This window comes from Paramormyrops kingsleyae, chromosome 2, assembly GCF_048594095.1.
Source record: "Paramormyrops kingsleyae isolate MSU_618 chromosome 2, PKINGS_0.4, whole genome shotgun sequence".
Classification (NCBI taxonomy): Eukaryota; Metazoa; Chordata; class Actinopteri; order Osteoglossiformes; family Mormyridae; genus Paramormyrops; species Paramormyrops kingsleyae.
Genome location: NC_132798.1, coordinates 132137 through 150891, shown reverse-complemented (window position 1 = coordinate 150891; position 18755 = coordinate 132137). Strand labels below are relative to the sequence as shown.

The 18755-nt window shown below is 41.5% G+C and overlaps 1 protein-coding gene across 3 annotated transcripts in view; it reads left to right on the top strand.

The window, feature by feature from the left end:
* Positions 1-18755, top strand: part of LOC111855436 (signal peptide peptidase-like 3) — a 48877-nt gene that overhangs the window by 23672 nt on the left and 6450 nt on the right. Inside the window, exons 1-8 of one of the 3 annotated variants that reach the window (XM_072702949.1) lie at positions 4721-4829; positions 8804-8881; positions 13677-13777; positions 15372-15491; positions 16162-16240; positions 16343-16455; positions 16540-16646; positions 17593-17750. In XM_072702949.1, coding sequence (XP_072559050.1) covers positions 4759-4829; positions 8804-8881; positions 13677-13777; positions 15372-15491; positions 16162-16240; positions 16343-16455; positions 16540-16646; positions 17593-17750 — 827 coding nt within the window. In that variant the 5' untranslated portion in view covers positions 4721-4758. Of the gene's footprint in view, positions 1-4720; positions 4830-8803; positions 8882-13676; positions 13778-15371; positions 15492-16161; positions 16241-16342; positions 16456-16539; positions 16647-17592; positions 17751-18755 lie in introns of those variants that run through there. The other 2 variants (XM_072702953.1, XM_023834437.2) reach the window with 2 other exon arrangements.

Below are 18755 nucleotides of genomic sequence, written 5' to 3'. Positions count from 1 at the left end.
GGTAGAATTACTTTGTTCGGGGGGCACAGCAATGTTTGCCTTTTGTCCCCTCAAATATAGGAGGGCACTAAGGCATTTTCCCGTAGGTTCGGAGGGCACCAAGGCAATCAAGAATTACTGGCCAGGGCACTGAGGCAAAAAGGTATATAGCCGGACGCATGAAATATTTAGCATTCTGACATTTTCAAGGGCAATAAATGCATTAGCACCCTGTGAAATAGTGTTAGACTAGCTATTGAAAAAAGATGCTGTTGCCTTCATTCACCTACTCAGTAATGACGAAATGTTTTATGAAAAAAAACAGAACCAGCTATTGTCAGTAATAAAAACTTTAATTTAATGAACATTTTTTTTACTGAGACATTGAACACTAACATGACTAACAGAACTTCAAAATAATGCATGAGTGACCATATTCAAGCCAACTAACTTTTTAAAACTAACTTGACCGACTGTCCCGAGCCACTCGAACACTGTCCCGAGCCACTTGCTAACTGTCCCGCCCAGTGCCGCGAGCCACTACGAACTGTCCCGCAACACTTCCGTGAGCCACTATGAACTGTCCCGCAACACTTCCGTGAGCCACTACGAACTGTCCCGCAACACTTCCGTGAGCCACTGCAGACTGTCCCGCAACACTTCCGTGAGACACTACGAACTGTCCCGCAACACTTCCGCGAGCCACTACGAACTGTCCCGCAACACTTCCGCAAGCCACTACGAACTGTCTCGCAACACTTCCGCAAGCCACTACGAACTGTCTCGCCCAGTGCCGCGAGCCACTACGAACTATCCCGTGACAGCAGCTGCAGGACAGTACAGTTTATGCTCTAACTTCTTCTCCGTTTTCACTTCAATTCAATGCACATCTGGTATCAATTATTTCAATCTTCTATGAATTATTACAGTCTATTATAAATTATTACAACGTCAAGTAATGACAGATCATTTCCATAACAATAGATGCGGTATGATTGGGAAAGGGTCTTTCAGGGTCTTAGAAGCAGCGGCCGTCATTTCAGCCTGCTTTCTTTTTTCACCCGATCTTTGGTAGGCATTTTAATTGAAACTTTGTGGCCTTATAACAGGTCCTTAACATGTATTTGTCGATGTAAATCGATGATTGTTCACGTGCCAAAAATACCACCAATACAGCCTCAATTTCAAAAGAACTTCTAAACCTTCTCACCCTCCCTATTCTATGAACATGTTGCTATTAGTTTCGGAGGGAGGTAAGCATCTTCTAGAATAGCCGCTCTGAATAATTTAACCATGGAGGCGTGGCTAACGTAAAATTATGGGATGCGCTTATCAACCCAGATATCATGGACATGGCGACAGAGAAGTAAAAAACAGAAGAACTTGTTCTTGATTTCATAAGTTTATTGACTTTATTATGATCTAAACATCCAGGGCATGAAGCTCCCGTTCCACCACATCCCAAAGATGCTCTATTGGGTTGAGATCTGGTGACTGTGGGGGCCATTTTAGTACAGTGAACTCATTGTCATGTTCAAGAAACCAATTTGAAATGATTCGAGCTTTGTGACATGGTGCATTATCCTGTTGGAAGTAGCCATCAGAGGATGGACATGGTCAGAAACAGTGCTCAGGTAGGCCGTGGCATTTAAACGATGCCCACTTGGCACTAAGGGGCCTAAAGTGTGCCAAGAAAACATCCCCCACACCATTACACCACCACCACCAGCCTGCACAGTGGTAACAAGGCATGGTGGATCCATGTTCTCCTTCTGTTTACGCCAAATTCTGACTCTACCATTTGAATGTCTCAACAGAAATCGAGACTCATCAGACTAGGCAACATTTTTCCAGTCTTCAACTGTCCAATTTTGGTGAGCTCGTGCAAATTGTAGCCTCTTTTTCCTATTTGTATTGGAGATGAGTGGTACCCGGTGGGGTCTTCTGCTGTTGTAGCCCATCCGCCTCAAGGTTGTGCGTGTTGTGGCTTCACAAATGCTTTGCTGCATACCTCGGTTGTAACGAGTGGTTATTTCAGTCAAAGTTGCTCTTCTATCAGCTTGAATCAGTCGGCCCATTCTCCTCTGACCTCTAGCATCAACAAGGCATTTTCGCCCACAGGACTGCCGCATACTGGATGTTTTTCCCTTTGCACACCATTCTTTGTAAGCCCTAGAAATGGTTGTGCGTGAAAATCCCAGTAACTGAGCAGATTGTGAAATACTCAGACCGGCCCGTCTGGCACCAATAACCATGCCACGCTCAAAATTGCTTAAATCACCTTTCTTTCCCATTCTGACATTCAGTTTGGAGTTCAGGAGATTGTCTTGACCAGGACCACACCCCTAAATGCATTGAAGCAACTGCCATGTGATTGGTTGATTAGATAATTGCATTAATGAGAAATTGAACAGGTGTTCCTAATAATCCTTTAGGTGAGTGTAGTTTTGTCTAATATCGCCAGTGCCCGCAGTGCCACACTATTTTGTAAGGCATGCACTGGCCAATCATGTAGCACTTCTCTCTTAAATATTGAGACATCACCTTACCACCCTGCAAAAAGTTAATTTGCCACCCCACGAGGCTACATGGCTGCATTTATCAGCAGAGCTCCTGGAGAAATACGGGGCAAGAAAGGTTCGCACGCCGTTTTCCAAAGTTTGGGAATACTTCAGTCATGACACCTTACTATAGCTGACGTTAATGACACTGTTTCAGCCATTTTATATTTTTTGTTGCGTATTCTGTCATGCAAGAGTGAGACAAATTATCGTTTACGACAACTCTTACACACTGTAGCCTAAATCATTCCTTACTCACTGAAGTAAACTTAACTATAAGCTACCTTTGCTAGTGTTTGTTAAAAACATGTTTCTCTAGTTATGAAATCATTCCATGTTTAAGCATTTATTTCTACATTAAAGTCAAATTTGTGTACTGAAATAAAGTAAAAACTATTGCAGTGACTTAACTTCAGTCTAACAGAAATCCTATTGATTCTCTTAAAATTTGCCTTTTTTGTTCATAATGCTCTAATGTTTAAGAAATGTTTTAATAAATTGAAATGTTAATGAGAATTTCAGATTTGTGTGTGGGGGAGGGGGTGAATTGTATTAAATGACTAACTTGAAAATAGTTGCTTATTAATAAATTTATCAGATCAATTGTTAGATTGGTCAAATAATCGAAAAAAATAATCGCTAGATTAATCGATCATAAAACAATCATTTGGGACAGCACTAATGTGAAGTGCCTCCACACAAATGATGCTTTTGCTCTTTATTTGGACCCTTATCCTACATGTGCCGTCTTCCTTCCACGATGTTACCAAAGGAAAGGAAAGTATAAGGAAATTTTTTTAATAGTTTAATCGAGTAATCGTGACAGCTCTAAAATGGGATAGGATGAGAGTACATCTTGCATTAATATCTGTGTTAAAAATAGGATTATAAAAGTTTAACGCATTATTTTTTCTTTGTGTTACCACATGTATTAATTGTGCTTCCCCAATGGTGGAATATCATGAGCAAAGACATTTCATAGAGACCTATATTAGATTAATCCTTGAGGAGATCGCTTGTGTAGTGAGCAGTCTGTAATTAGTCATACACAAAAAGACCAAAATAGACAATAAGTTTAACATAATAAACGGGTGATTATGAAAAGTACAGTACTGTGGTGAAAAATATATTTTGCTGGTAAAATATTGCATGAAAAAAAGATAGATATTGATATAGGTAGGTAGTATTGTACATGAGTCATTTACCGATTGTACAGTCTGATGGCTATCAGAAGGAATGATTTCCTAAGGTGCTTAGAGGACCATTTCATTCTGAGGAATCTGTGACCAACTGTGGCGTTCACTCCAACCACAAGTCTGTGGCGTGGTGAGTGGCATTGTCCATAACTGATTGAAGTCTGGACAGCATCCTCTTCTCCCTCCCCCCCAGTGTAAATAGTGTCCAGTTCCTCCCCAAGAACCAATTTAGCCCTCCAGATTAACTGGTTGAGTCTGTTGGGACCTGCCACCTTCACACTGCTGCCCCAGCATAGGACAATGTATAAGAAGCCACTTGCTACCACAAATTCATGGAATATCTGCAACATGGTGTTGCAGACTCTGAAGGAACTGAGGCTCCACAGGAAATGCAACTTGCTCTGGCTTGTTTTGTGGAGGCGAGTACAGTTCTTTGACCAGTCCAGCTTACTTTCTGGGTTGACACCCAGATATTTGTAATCCTGGACAATCCCATAGTCCTCATCTTCAAAATGTTAATCAATAGTGTTAAGAAATAGTATTCTTCCTGGTTGTATACAGAGTGTGAACTCTGATGTTACGCAGGATCTCAGAATTCAAAACTAAAATCAAAACGTTCAGCGTGTGTGTAAAGTCAAGAAAACATTGTTACTTGTTGCATTCCATTTAACATAAATTGACAGATGGCTGAAAGAATAAAAATAAAATTTTAGATAGTTTTTTTTTTTTTTTTGCATTTCATTTGACTGCACTCTATTTTAAGTGTTTGTGACATCTCACATGTCGTTTTGACTTGCATTTAGCCCATAGACATATCATGTATCACTTTTCTGCCTAAAAATACCATTTTGGTCCATATCACCTGGCCCTGATTCCATTTATAAACAAGTTGTGTCCTTCAGAAAGACTTTCATCTGCTGTATTTGTGGAGCTGGATTGCTCCGTGATACAGTTTCTTTGAGGTGGTCTGTTCTGAAAGCAAGCTTGGAGGAGTGGGGCGTGAATTTGGAAGGTAACCCAAGATGACGACATGGGTAATATTGCATATGGGAAACATACAGGATTTTCCCTGGCATCAGAGAAGTCTTTGCTGGCAAGTACTTGCCTGTGTGGTGTGAATGGTTTGGACAATATATCAATTATATTAGATTCAGTAATGATTAGAGGAATCTTTTAATTTCTTTGTCCTCCTTTTTCTTTGTTTTCGTATTATTCTGTCTTAATTATGTTGTAATGGACCACCCATGTAAAGTGCCTTGGGGTGACTCTGTTGTGAAAGGCACTATATAAAAATAAATTGAATTGAATCATTTATTGCACTTCACGATACATATTTGTGTGTTTTGGGTCATATCCTTATATAGCTTAAATAAACAAAGCATGTGGCTCATAATCAAGTATTTAGAGTCATAAACAAAAGGTAGTATGTAGAAAAACCAGGAGTGTTTGGGAAAGCAGAATCTGTTTTACATTGTAATGTTGCATGTTCTTCCAGCTGCCCTTAATTACACATTCTCTCTTTAGACTAATGCCACTCATTAAGTTATCACTGTTCCTCTCATGTGCTTCGTCAAGCCATCTCTTGTCAAGTATTTCACATTATCTGTACTATGATTTTGTTGTCGCAATACAAGGAAACCTCATTACAGAATTTCAGAATCTAAATGTATAGGTTACCCAAGTGTTAAAATAATGTGAAAACTGAAGGTATCTTGCTTTTGTCTTACCTCTAACCACTTGAACAAGTTCATGTAGGTTTATACATCTTCCAACCACTTCTCTGATAGAGGGCTGCGAGTTTCAACTGAGTGTCTCTTGGTCATTAGGGCTGCACAATATCACATCGTGATATAATCACGATTATATGGCACATCCACAATAATCACCTTGGCTTTAGAGGACACCGTCTTTTTGGTACTATACAAATGTTTACGCCCACAATTTGGTAAGCAGATTAGTAGTACTCCTAAAATATTGCTTGTGGAGGTGGGATTAACCAATCAGATGTCTCCCCCCCCCCTCCCCCTTGTCTAGTTGCTTAGACGCACCTTCTCTGCAATCTGCTTGGTTCTCTCTCTGAACCACTTATTTTTCATTCTACCCTCAGAACATTTTTGTGTAAGTAAAACTCCTTAAAATACTAATGAGATGCATATTGTGACACCTAAAAGTTAGTATTTGGCATATCCATATGCTTATTAAATTTGGGTAGCAGAGCACGCCACATGCTACTGTTCTGCAATATCATGGAAGCAATAAACACTGAAGTAGCGGTGAAGAAAAGGACAGCTCAACAGCCACAGCATCTGTTAAACAAAGGTTAAAAGATGACGTGGTTTGGCGGTATTTTTTGCAGTGTAAAGTCCAGTATGTTTATTACACATAGTTTATACAAATCACTAACTTTTGGGTGTCACAAAATGCCTCTCGTTGATATTTTAGATGTATTGCAAATTTTCTTGCTGAATTGTGGGAATAAGTAAATATCCATATAGTATTGAAAAGCCATCATCCTGAAAAATGCTTATACCCATCGCCTGGTGATTATTGCACATGCACCATATAATCATGACATGATGTTGTGCAGCCCTGTTTGTCACCATGGAGCACAAGGCAGGGAGCACCCTGGACAAGAGGCCGTTCCATCACTGGGCACACTCACACACCCCTTATCCCTGGAGGAGGTGTGCTATCCACTGAGCCGCCATGCCGCTCACTTTTAATTGCTGAATTTATTTATTTATTACGAGGTCAGAACGATCACCATGAAATTCATGCAAAGTGCTCTTACTTATCCAGCCGTATAATTACCTGCATTATATTGCTGACCACATGGTGTTCAGTTTCTGAATGCATCTTCCAGTGAGAGAGAGTGCGATTGGCTACAGGTCTGTCGCTAGTGAATTCCACACGAAGGTCACTGTGGCGTCATACAGGTAGCAGCCTATGCCTCTTTGTCATTCTGTAGGAATCCTTTAGTGGGACAGGTGGCACCTGTGTCCTACTGCCGCCACATTCCTTCATTGTATTCTGCCAGCCACTGTGCCAGAGGGCTTGAGTTACCAGCGGAAACAGCAGGCCACTTGTAGGCGGCTGCTTTTCTGACTTTGATTCGTGCTTTTATTAAGCCGTCTTGCGCCCAGACCTTCAGAGCGGTATGTCTCTGTCAGCATGCTGGAACGCTGCTGTAGTGCATTCCCAATGGCCCAAGGTGTGGCAAGCAGCCAGGGAAGTGATTTCCCCACCCGCTGCTTCCTCTGAACTCACACCTATAAATAGGCACTCTCTCAGGGCTTGTCTGCATACTCAGGTGTGTCCGGGGGGGCGTCAGCTCTCGACTTTGCATTTGAAGGGCTCTGTGCAGACCAGTCCTTGGTGTTTCCTGATCTCTCATGCATCACACTCAGGAATTGAGCTGTTTTTAAGTGGTGTGCTACTGTACATGGAAGTCACCAAATAAGCAGTTGCTTAGTCAACAGAGCCTGCACCCTGTGACGGATGTCAGAGATACGTTGAGGGTGGTGAGAGCTGGTTCTCTCTTAGGGTGCTACGCTAATGTTCGGCTCTTCTCATAACTGCTGCTGTGAACCACAGGTGAGCTGCATGTCACTATATAGGGCTTAAGAAAAAAATGAGAAGGAAAACCATGCAAATGAGCAGCGGCCTTTACACACTCACTTGCTTGGTGATTGTTTAGTGAAGTGGCCGTAGATTGACTCCAGATGTGATTATTTTAGAATAGAAGAGATGTCCTACAAGATCTCAAAGTTGGGTGTGTGTCCTTCACTTTCTTACAGAGTTATTTTAGCAAGGCCTACAGTGTTTCCTCCCTTACAGTAGACTGGTTCAGCCGCTTGGGTTTAAATGTCAGTCTTGTGCAAAGCTGTGAAAACCCTTGTGGAACAAGTTTCTGACCCTTCCTCCACTTGCTCCCTTTGTTATGTTTCTGAATTATATTAATGTTATTTTTTCATGAAAAATGTAATATGAAAATTGACTGATTTACAAATATCAGACTTGTTGATTACTGAAAACATTGTTTTGGGAATATTGATGAATATTTTGAATATTTCAGCTGTTCCTTATGGGAAAATAGAATATTAGTCACATTGAATTTAATAGGTTTTTTTTTTCTTCCAAGCTTAGTAATTTGAGTGTCACGACTTTAACATGTCATCCATGTATGTCATAAATATGTAATTTTGGGAAAGCATATGTGAAATTTTTTATATAGTTAATGGATAGTTTTGTTTTTACTTTAGTAATGTCAACAGCCCATTTTCTTCACACATGAGCTCAAAAATGTATGCTTTTTATTGCACTTGTAGTTCCTCAACATCCAACGATGGCTTATGGAGTTCATTGTTTTGACAGTAATCTGTCAGTGTGCTCAATTCAGATGCTTCTCTTCTGGGACTTTTCATTAGTCTTTAGGTGCTTTCACACCGAACCTGGTCTCGGTTTACAGGTCTCTGATATGTCTCGACCAGGGACTTTTGTAGCTCCTGGCCACTTTTATCTGTCACTTTCACACCGCACAACAGAACTGAAACCTTTATGCTAAATAAGCTTGGGAGACGCAAAAAGCTTGTAGGTTAAACTTCAAACATAATTCAAAACTACACCACCGCATAACTTCCAAGTTAGCAGTGCTGCTTGTGGTCAACCAGTCAGTAAAACATCATTGTAAGTGCCTCCCTAGTTGTTTGTATTTGAATGAGAAGTACCTAGTCTGGAGTAGGTACTAAAGTGTCCCAGAACTGCCTCCATGGAACTACAATCAGACCTACTTCCTGTGAACACACCTGTTCTTAATTCAGGGTTGATGGCTACGTGAGTTAGAAAATGTCAGTCTTGTCCCGTTTTGACATCTAAGAACTAAATGCTGACTTAAATCTGGTAAACTTTACACCCACAGAAACAAGCACTGTATGTCCCAGTGTCATATTTTTTTTTTACCTTGTAAATTCCTCACTGAAAGATTATTCTGTAAAAATGAGCAGTTGGAGTTGCTTTGAAAAACACTGTTGAAGTGTGAAACTAATTGTCTTGTCTCCCCTCCCACAGGGCATATTCCCTTGTTGACTCTAGCCAGGTGTCGACTTTCCTCATCTCCATACTTCTTATAGTCTACGGCAGCTTCAGGTCAGTATGCTGAACCCACATTAAGGATATTACTGTATAAGGACTAAATGGCAGGACATTTTAGACAGAATGTAAGAAAAACTGCACACAGAAAATCAACTCAAAACAAACTAGTGGCTAGTGGTGCTTTTCCACTGGCATACAGGAACCAGGCCATACCCAACCCGTACTGTGAAGAGACACTAGTTACAGCGTGGTTACAGCTTGCTTCGATTTTCCACTACAGAAGGGTCAGCTCGGTAAAGGCGCTGCCGAGTTTGGAGAGCGGCTGTGACATAAAACCCAAAAGACCCTTGTTTACTGTTCACATGATTTGCTATGTACTAATTTCCACTATCAGAATTGCCGTGTTCTGTTAGCATCAAATGCTAGCAGATTAATATTAGCTTACACAAATTTGCATTCTGAATCCATTCTTTTAAGCTGTTCTGCAGTACTTTTTCAAATCTGAGTTTGGAAGTTCCGAGTTACCAGGAATGCACTAATATATCTTGATGTGCATTGCTTCTAATAATGAATAATGTATAGAATATGTCCTTTTTTCCTTCAGATAATCATTGCATATCGATGCAGATCAGATCTTTCTTGTCTCCGTGCATTTCGACTAATCAGTTGGTGGTGACATAACCAGCTCAGTCGAGTCGCGCTTTCAGCCCTGCTAGTATGCAGGACCATGTCAGCGCAGGTAGGTGTCAGATACAGCTCTCACAATTTCCAATGGAAACCATGTCTTCGCAGTTCAGCTTGGGTATGGCTCGATTCTTTGTGACAGTAGAAAAACACCATAGGTTAATCTGCTGCTGAGTCTATTTTAATGTGGAGTTCCTCACAACCATTTGTGAAGTTTTTACCTTTTTGGTTCTTCACTCTGTTTTAATACCCATTTACTCTCTCCCTGAATATGAGCTCAAGTTGCTGGCATGGCATTAGGAATCAGCATTATCAATAAATCTGTCCACACTGCTCTGGATCGATCCACCATTCAATCGGGTGATAATGTAGCAGGAAAGGCAGATGCAGGTTAAGAGTGCACATAATTAAAAGTTGCCACTTTTCTTGCCTTATTTATTTTTCTTGGACTGTGGAGAGGCAGTCACCATTGCCGATGAATGAAAAAACTAAATTAAAAGTCTAGTCACATTGACGACCATTTTAGTCACCATCTCAAGCACTGTTTTGTAGTTTAAATTACACTGGTATACAGTGATTTTGGTGCCAATGATGTCTGAATGGTTTTATATTAAGTTTATGGTGCTGATTAAGAATATGACTTTGGTTTTGCCAGATTGGCTCTAGTTTCTGAGATATTTAATAGTTAATTAACGCAACACGTTTGAAAAGCATTCAGAATTGCAAGAATATTTTTATTTTAGTTACAACTAGTAAGTAGACAGTCTAACATCATACAAAAAAGAAATTTTAAATATCTAACAGTGACAGGAAAAAGTTATGTATGATTTGATTGATTAATACAATATTAGTTATTAATTGTTATTAATGTCAATGCTTCAAAAAACGCTGTTTATGCAATTTCCTTTTATGTGTGTCATCAGGACAATCACATTGGAGACTCCAACAATAGTCTGCCATCATGTGTATGTCCCATCTGCCTTGATATCTCTCCTCCATCACCTTTATATCCTGGTGGAACCTCTTGCCTTGTTCCTCGCTGAAGTCTCCAAGGTTTTCTGGAAATCTGTTTAAATGGATATGGAGATATGGTGCATTTTTATGCTCATATTAACTCCCAAATTTCTCAAGTTAGCAAGCATATTTTGCACCAATTCTTCATAATTGTCTGCTCTGATTACCCAAGAAGTTCTTCACAACTGAGACAAAACTCTTCCAGGCTGAAGCCTCAGTGTCATTCATGCATTTGGTAAATGCAGGCTCTTCTTGATGAAGTCATAATTTTTACATGTATTTATATATTTATTAAGACCGAACTTTTTGGGTATAAACCAAGACTGGGTTGACAAACTTATACTGTAGCTGACTTCTTTCCCCTGTAAATTGACAGTTGAATTCTAGCTTCAAAAAGTCGCTTTTATAGTATTGTAGGCCTATAAATTGAAATACAAAATAATTATAAGGGATATTTCATTACCTAAGACACTGTTAAAGAGTCAAAAGACAGACCAAAAGCTATTGCATTTTGTTAAGTCGCATTGGGGGAATGCATTATTTTCATGGATGTCCATTATCTCAAAAACTAGAACCAATTCAGCAAAAATAATGGGATTTTTTAAATTCAGCACCCTCAAAATATCCTAAATCCATTCGAAAAACCTTTGCACCTGAAATTTTTCTTTTTTTTTTACCAGAGTACCAAAAGTACAGTACTAGGTGCAATGGAAAGTGTCCTTACTGTTCTCGCCAAATATTTTAATCTGAACACCAGCTTTAATCATCTAACACTCACCATTACTTGCGTCTGTCTCGGGAACCTCTCTTTGGCTCTCCCTCTCCACCAACCTCCTCCTCTTTTTTTGATTTTTTTTTCTTATTAATAACCAGCTATAAACAGCTTCCTTTTTTAACACCACAGCTTCGCTTTTATACCATGGTTTTGCACGTTTTATCATCAATGCGCATATATGTACGTACTCCTGAATGTAGGCAAGTAGAGATCAATTTAGCAAAAAAAAAAGACACTGAACCAGGGAAGAAGGAAAAAAAATCAGTCGCAATTTCTTAACACAGTTCCCATACAGGAGCAAAATATCCTAATGATTATGATGCACTGGCACAGAATCGACCAAATGAAATTAAAATTGCACACACTCAATAAAAGGTTGCATACATAACCATTTTGGTCGCAGTCTGGAGCCCTGGCATGATCTTGTGACCTAAAATTAGAATGATGTGCTTTTTTATATTTGTAATAAAAACTGTGTTCCATGTTGACTCCTGGTTCATGCACTGTGCTTCCTGGTGAGCCACAAATGGATGGATGATTAGATAGATGGAATTCTGTTTTTAAGGTTACATTGGGACTTTAAGGCATCATGAAATACCTTGGTGTGTTATAGGCTTAAAACTGAGTAGAAGGCTAGGCTACTAGAGTATTGACTTAGGCTCGTCATTTGTGTTATTGCTTTGGTTAGACTTTTAATTCCTCCTACTAAGCATGTCAAGATTTCAGTGGCTGTATGTTAGTCATGTTTCATGGCACTCAGTTTGTGCCTGGGGCATATATGTTTGGTGCCAGTAGATGACTTTTATTCAAAAGATACAGAATTCTCATTTCATTCATTGACTTGTGTAATATAACCTTATCTTGTGATGGTTGAAATAATTTGTTTCTGACTGGACATAGAAAATTTAAATCTAAGGTCCTTTTTTCCATCTTATGCATGCATCTGAGCTTCATGCTGTCATGCATGTGATTTAGGAACTAATTTGAGAAGATTTTGGTAGATTACATTAATCTTGTCTAATATCCATTTTCTTAATCGGGGGTTAAATACCACTTTAGTAACTATGGCACCAAGTTACATTTTGAGACGCATCTGCATTGACAGTTGCTAACGTCCTGTACTGAATCACAAGTTTTCCTTGCAAAATCCTGCTATTAATGAGCATTAACAGTTCAGAATAATCCATCCAAGTGCCTGTTGCCACAAATTGGTGAAAGTACTGGCAGGCACAAGAAGCTCAGCCTGGCCTCAGGCCCAGGTCTCCTGGCAGTAGCCAGTAGCCTGTCCGTGTTCCCTCTTCCTGCCTGTCAATTAAGATTAAAACAGACCTCTGCTGGCGTCATTGACCTGCCTTCATAATGCACATTGGTGGAAGAGGGTGTAACCGACCTACTTCCTGAACTGGGAATCTCATAGTCGCAGTGACGTGATGCAACATGCCGTGGAGTCATTTATAAGAGATGGAAGTCGTTAGTCTGCATCCAGCCTGGGCGTCACTTGGCTGCCACCCAGGTTTCTTTGTTGTATGTATATGTTATCTGGGTAAACTGGGAGCAAGCAATGATATCTGCAGTCTTCAGGTGCTAATAATCGTTGTTAGGATCCCCATTATTTTATTTTGCACTTAATGAGTATGAGGAATATAATTGTTTTAATCCCTGCCTCGAACAAAGGGAAACTGTCCATATACCATAAAGGTTAAGCACTGTCCTGACGTGTCTCAGTGCCCAAAGCCAGAAATAGCACCTTTTATACTAATGTACATGGGCTGCAAACAGCGTGTATCAGATATCTGTTTTAGCAGCAGTAATACCCAGGCTAATGGTCAGAACATCAGTGCTGAGTTTCATGACTACACAAGGGACTGGCACAGTATGTCACTCAATGCTTAGAACTGCATGCTAAATCCTGGCATAGGAACATGAGTGTGGTTATACCAGCTAGCCCCAGGGGAAGTGCTATTCAAATTCAGGAGGAATTGAGGGCACAGGATGGCCTGCATGCTAAATCCTGGCATAGGAACATGAGTGTGGTTATACCAGCTAGCCCCAGGGGAAGTGCTATTCAAATTCAGGAGGAATTGAGGGCACAGGATGGCCTGCATGCTAAATCCTGGCATAGGCACATGAGTGTGGTTATACCAGCTAGCCCCAGGGGAAGTGCTATTCAAATTCAGGAGGAATTGAGGGCACAGGATGGCCTGCATGAAATTTAAACACCATTGAAAGTTAATTAGTTTTATTTATAATAATGTTCTGTTTTCAAAAATCACAAATAGTTTTTTAAATAGTTTATATACCTTCCTTTTGCTTATTTAATACAACTGTTAAGCATAAAAGTGTTCAGCTCAGTCTTATCCTCCCTCATTCGTGCAGGTCACTAAACATGGACTTTGAGAATCAAGAGAAAGACAAAGATGGAAATCCTGCGACACCCAGCAGCTTCAACAACAACAATCCCAGCAACAGTGAGTCCGGTGGGAAGCTCTTACAGATGGGATGGGGAGCTTAGCATGAGCAAAGTGGAGAGGATTATGCAGACCAAAGCTAACTACCTCAGTCTGTTAAATAGGGGTGTAACGAGATCTTGTGTCACGAGATTTCATGATATTACAACATGACGAGATTACAACGTCGGAGTGAAAATGCGCTGCAAATCAGCTGCTGTAAGCCTGTCGGCATCTGACTAAGTTACCATAGTAGATGCCCCAGACACTTTTAAATGTTTTGTGTGGCAGCATTTTGGGTACCCGGCGGAAAATATAAACGGCAAAAGGGTGGCAGACACAATACGAACCATCTGTAAGCATTGTAGGAAAATAATGCCATACACAGCGGCTAATGCGACTACTATGCAAAGCCATTCATCTATTATGCAAAACGTCACCACGCGTCACCATGTCACATGGCTCTTTGAAGTTTTCCTTAAAATATTGTTAAAATATCTTCTCGTTCTCTTGAACCCAATATTGTGTCTCATCTCGTGGCCTGAGTATATCGTTACACCCCTACTGTTAAATTGTTGCGTGTACAGAAGTAACAAATGCCTCTTAATCATAGCTGTTGAGAAATATAAATTAGTCTGTTCCACTTTTCTAATAATTTTTATTGTAAATTTTTGTGCAAGAAGTAGAGCTGGGCGATAAAACTATAGCTACTGTATAATTACTGCAATATAATTTTCACAATATCGATGTGCCAAATGCTCCATATGAGTTTGATATGATTTAACACAAAACCTGTTGCTGGCGACAGGCTTTGCATCACAGGATGAGGTCATTTTCTCTGTGACTACTTGACTGGACCAGAAGTGGAGCACAAGCACAAACACAGCTATGAAAATGGGGGATTTATTGAACAAATAACAATGCAATAGGGCAGGTAGGCAGACAATAAAACCGTCAAAACTACAGAGCAACTTACCGAGAGAGCAGGGAAGTCCAAAACAACCTGTTCAATAAGAGTACTTCAGAAAAATCCAAAAGGAAAGTCCACAGTAAAATTCAGTCCATGAGAAATCCTGAGAGCAATACTCCACAGAGAATTAAAAAACGATAGGATGAATGCCAGCGGCGGTGTTTTTCAGTCACTAAAATAATCTGTTCGTCACGGATTTGTGAAATGCGAAATGTTGTTTGGCACATTTGGCGCTTTTGGTTTCCTTTCCAGCACGCTTTTAGCCTTTTTTTTTCAAACTGAGTGCCACATCTTCTGGGGTCAGAAAATAGAACAAATTGTTCCAAAAGCATCATTTTGGCCATCAGTACTGTTTGGCAAGTGTTTGTTTTGTTCTGATGATAAAGTTTATAACTACGATTAATCATCTGGTTTCTTTGATTATAACTCAGGAGTTAAAATCAGCCTTTAAACTGGAGAGAAATAATAAGTTTACATTTATCGCAGTAATCATCATTATTGACTGATATGAATTTTTTATTGTGATATTTTTGGCTATATCGCCCAGCTCTAGGAAGATGTAGGTTTGACACCACAGATTAGACTAGACTATTAGGGCATGGGTAAAGTGGGTAGAGCGTTTCGTTAGACAGCTGTCCATCTTTCCATCCACAGGTATTCAGACCATCGACTCCACACAAGCTCTCTTTCTACCCATCGGGGCCTCTGTGTCTCTCCTTGTCATGTTTTTCTTCTTCGACTCGGTCCAGGTCGTCTTCACCGTATGCACAGCAGGTAATTGGGCTTACTGCCATTTAGAGGATCCATAACTTTCTCTTACTTTCTGACAAAACCCATTTTGGAGGATTCCAAGGACAAACCAGTCCATTGGATGCCCCAAATACTGGGTTCCGTGGCTTAATTTGACAGCTCACTTCACTTTGGTCCCTCAGATGGCTCAGCTTTTAGAGTGCAGTTCTGGCACTGGAGCTGCAGGCAGACTAGGACGGCAGAAGCACAGGTTCTCACATGTCCCTGTGTTCTTGACAATCAGATGTACTCATAGGTGCTCTATGTGCCTCTTGGGGACCTGGGAAGCTATTTTACCAGGGATGCTTAGAGCCAACAACAGTCTGGTATGAATGCATTCAGTGACCATTCCCTCACCTTGTGACATGTCATAAACATTTGACCTCATCCTGGCAACTGCCTGGCTGTTGAATTTCTACTGACGGCGATAATCTCTATAGTAAAATGTAAGAACACCACTACTATGGAGTTTCTGTTAGAAATAAGTGACATATTTCATGCAGTACTCACCAGGACTCTGACACTGACTGATGTCTCTTAAAATGGCGCTAGAGCTATTTGACAGCACTTGCTTGATCTTTTCACTATTTATTAGCTTTTTCCATAAAGGCTGCATTGTGGCCCATTCACTTCATCTGTCCTCTTGCTTCTCCAGTTCTTGCAACCATAGCGTTTGCTTTTCTTCTGCTGCCCATGTGCCAGTACCTGACCAGGCCCTGCTCCCCACAGAACAAGTAAGTGTCACCATGGTGCCTGTGGCATTTGCTGTGCTGGAGTCATGGAATGGATGAAACGCCCGTGTAAACGGAAGGGTATGCACTGCTGTCTTCTGGCAGGATCTCATTTGGCTGCTGTGGGCGATTCACCCTGGCTGAGTTGCTGTCCTTCTCCCTCTCGGTCATGCTGGTGCTGATCTGGGTACTGACAGGACACTGGCTGCTCATGGACGGTATGGTCAGCCCTTGCCCCCAGACCCAATCGCTCCCCCTGTCTCACACCCTCTGTCTCACTACTTGTAGCCTTGTCCCAACAGCTCTGGCTATGGGACTGTGTGTGGCCATGATCGCCTTTGTGCGCCTACCCAGCCTGAAGGTGTCCTGCCTACTCTTGTCTGGACTGCTCATCTACGACGTCTTCTGGGTAAGGTCATGTCTGTCTCACAGAGTTTAGCTTTTGGGTGGGATGTCGGCAACAGGCACTCCTGCCGTTTGTTAGGGCATGACACAGTACTCGTATTGCTGCAAGCAGATTACCACAGGGCACCCCCATTGTGGACTGGGAAAAAATATAACCATCCTTTCAGTCCAGGTGAGTAGTACTGGTGAACAGTGTGGATGAAAAGTGCAATCACAAACAATATATATAATTTATAATGTATATAAATAAAACCTGATAATGTACAGCAGATCATCTTCCTCACTGGAAGCAGGGGGAGCCCTGGTGTAGACGGCCATTGACCCAGTTAATCTTGCAGAGGCAGGATTTCTTCACTGTCATTAGCCGGGTTATCTGTGTCCACTTGATGTTCTGTGGGCTCAGGGCTGGACAGCCTTGAGTGGGGGGAGCAGAAGGGATGTTGAAAGAAATTTCCTGTTATTTCATATGGCAGTAGATGTAGTTTGAAAGAGCCTATGTGTACTAGGCTTTGACAGTGCAACGGGTAGTCTGAGGATTTATGTAAGCAGTAGCAAGGCACTCGCCTGCAGATTATGGAGCATGCAGGGTGTGTAATAAACAGTATTAAGGTGATAGTGATGTAGGCCTGGCTCACAAACAGCTTAGTGTTCAGAATCCATCCTCTACTCAACAGGTACTAAACAGGCAGATCTTTACTCTCAGCCAAATTATAGAGAGGGTTTTAATTCATATGCATTATTTCTTAGCTTAAAATAACTGCCATATTGTTGACATAGGATTCAGTCGCATGGTTTATTTCTCATAACCTTGTTATGGTACATCTTTATGAGTGTAGAACATGACTGCTGTCTATACAAGCATAGAGTTTGATCATGCCTGAGGTGGAAATGAGTGGGAATCTTAGCAGCTGTGCCCCACACCCACTGGGCCACTCCTCTTCTTCCCACAGGTCTTCTTTTCAGCCTACATCTTCAACAGCAATGTGATGGTGAAGGTGGCCACGCAGCCGGCAGACAACCCCCTGGACGTGCTGTCCCGGAAGCTGCACCTGGGGCCCAGCCGTGACGTGCCTCGCCTTTCCCTGCCTGGCAAACTGGTCTTTCCCAGGTAGGACATCCAGCAAGCCGGGATCCTGTGTGATGTACATGCGCACAAAAGAAAATGGACAACATATGCTGTTGGTGTCAAATTGAAAAATTACGTGGTTCTTAGTGGTTTATGAACCCCTGATGTAATTCTCGAGACATCTGGAAATGTGGTATTTTTACCATCAAATTATTGTTTAATTAAGACCAGTCCATGCTTTAAAAAATGTAGGGACGGGCTGGGGGGGCTGGGGCTCCCCCGGTGTGTGGGGGGCCGTCCGCCGGGGGGTGGGGGGGGTGGTCCCGGTGGGTGGGGCCCTTCGGCCCTGGACCCGCCTGCCCCGGTGGGTTGGTTGCGGGTGGGGCTGGGGGGCTCGCCGCCCGTCCTCCCTCTGCGGGCCTCCCTGTGCAGGGGTTGGCGCCCCCTTAGTCCCTCGCGGGCTCCCTCTCGGGTTGGGCGGGTGGTTGTCTCTGGGATGCGTGGCTGTGGGCCCTTGTGCCGGGGGGGCAGTAGGGTGGCTTCGGTTGCCTGGTTCTCCTGCCTTCGCCTTGGGCCTGGGGGGGGGGGGGGGGGTGCTGCCGCCTCCCCTGACGGCATTAAATGCCAGCACATCCAATGACAAATCAGGTCACACCTACACTTGCACATGCATACAAGACTGGTTGAGCGATCAATATCATTATTATTATTACTTTTTAGGGTATGTTATAGATTTAGGAATTGAAATATACATATATAACGGTACGATTACGTGTGTGTATGCTACATATATATAATACCGATTTGTATTAATTATTATTAGTATCACTGATGTTGTTATAATTCTTGTTGTTTGATGAGTGTTATGTTTCTTATGGTTGTTTGTATTCTGTATTCCCCTATACTTCATCTTTTTTCCATCCCGCCTACATTATTAGTGTTATTATTTCTGTATACCTTTTTTTTTTTCTTTTCTCTCTCCCCCTCTCCCCATGGTGATTGATGTCTGTTATTGTTACGCTGTTGTTTTTGTACCCCCCCTGTTTT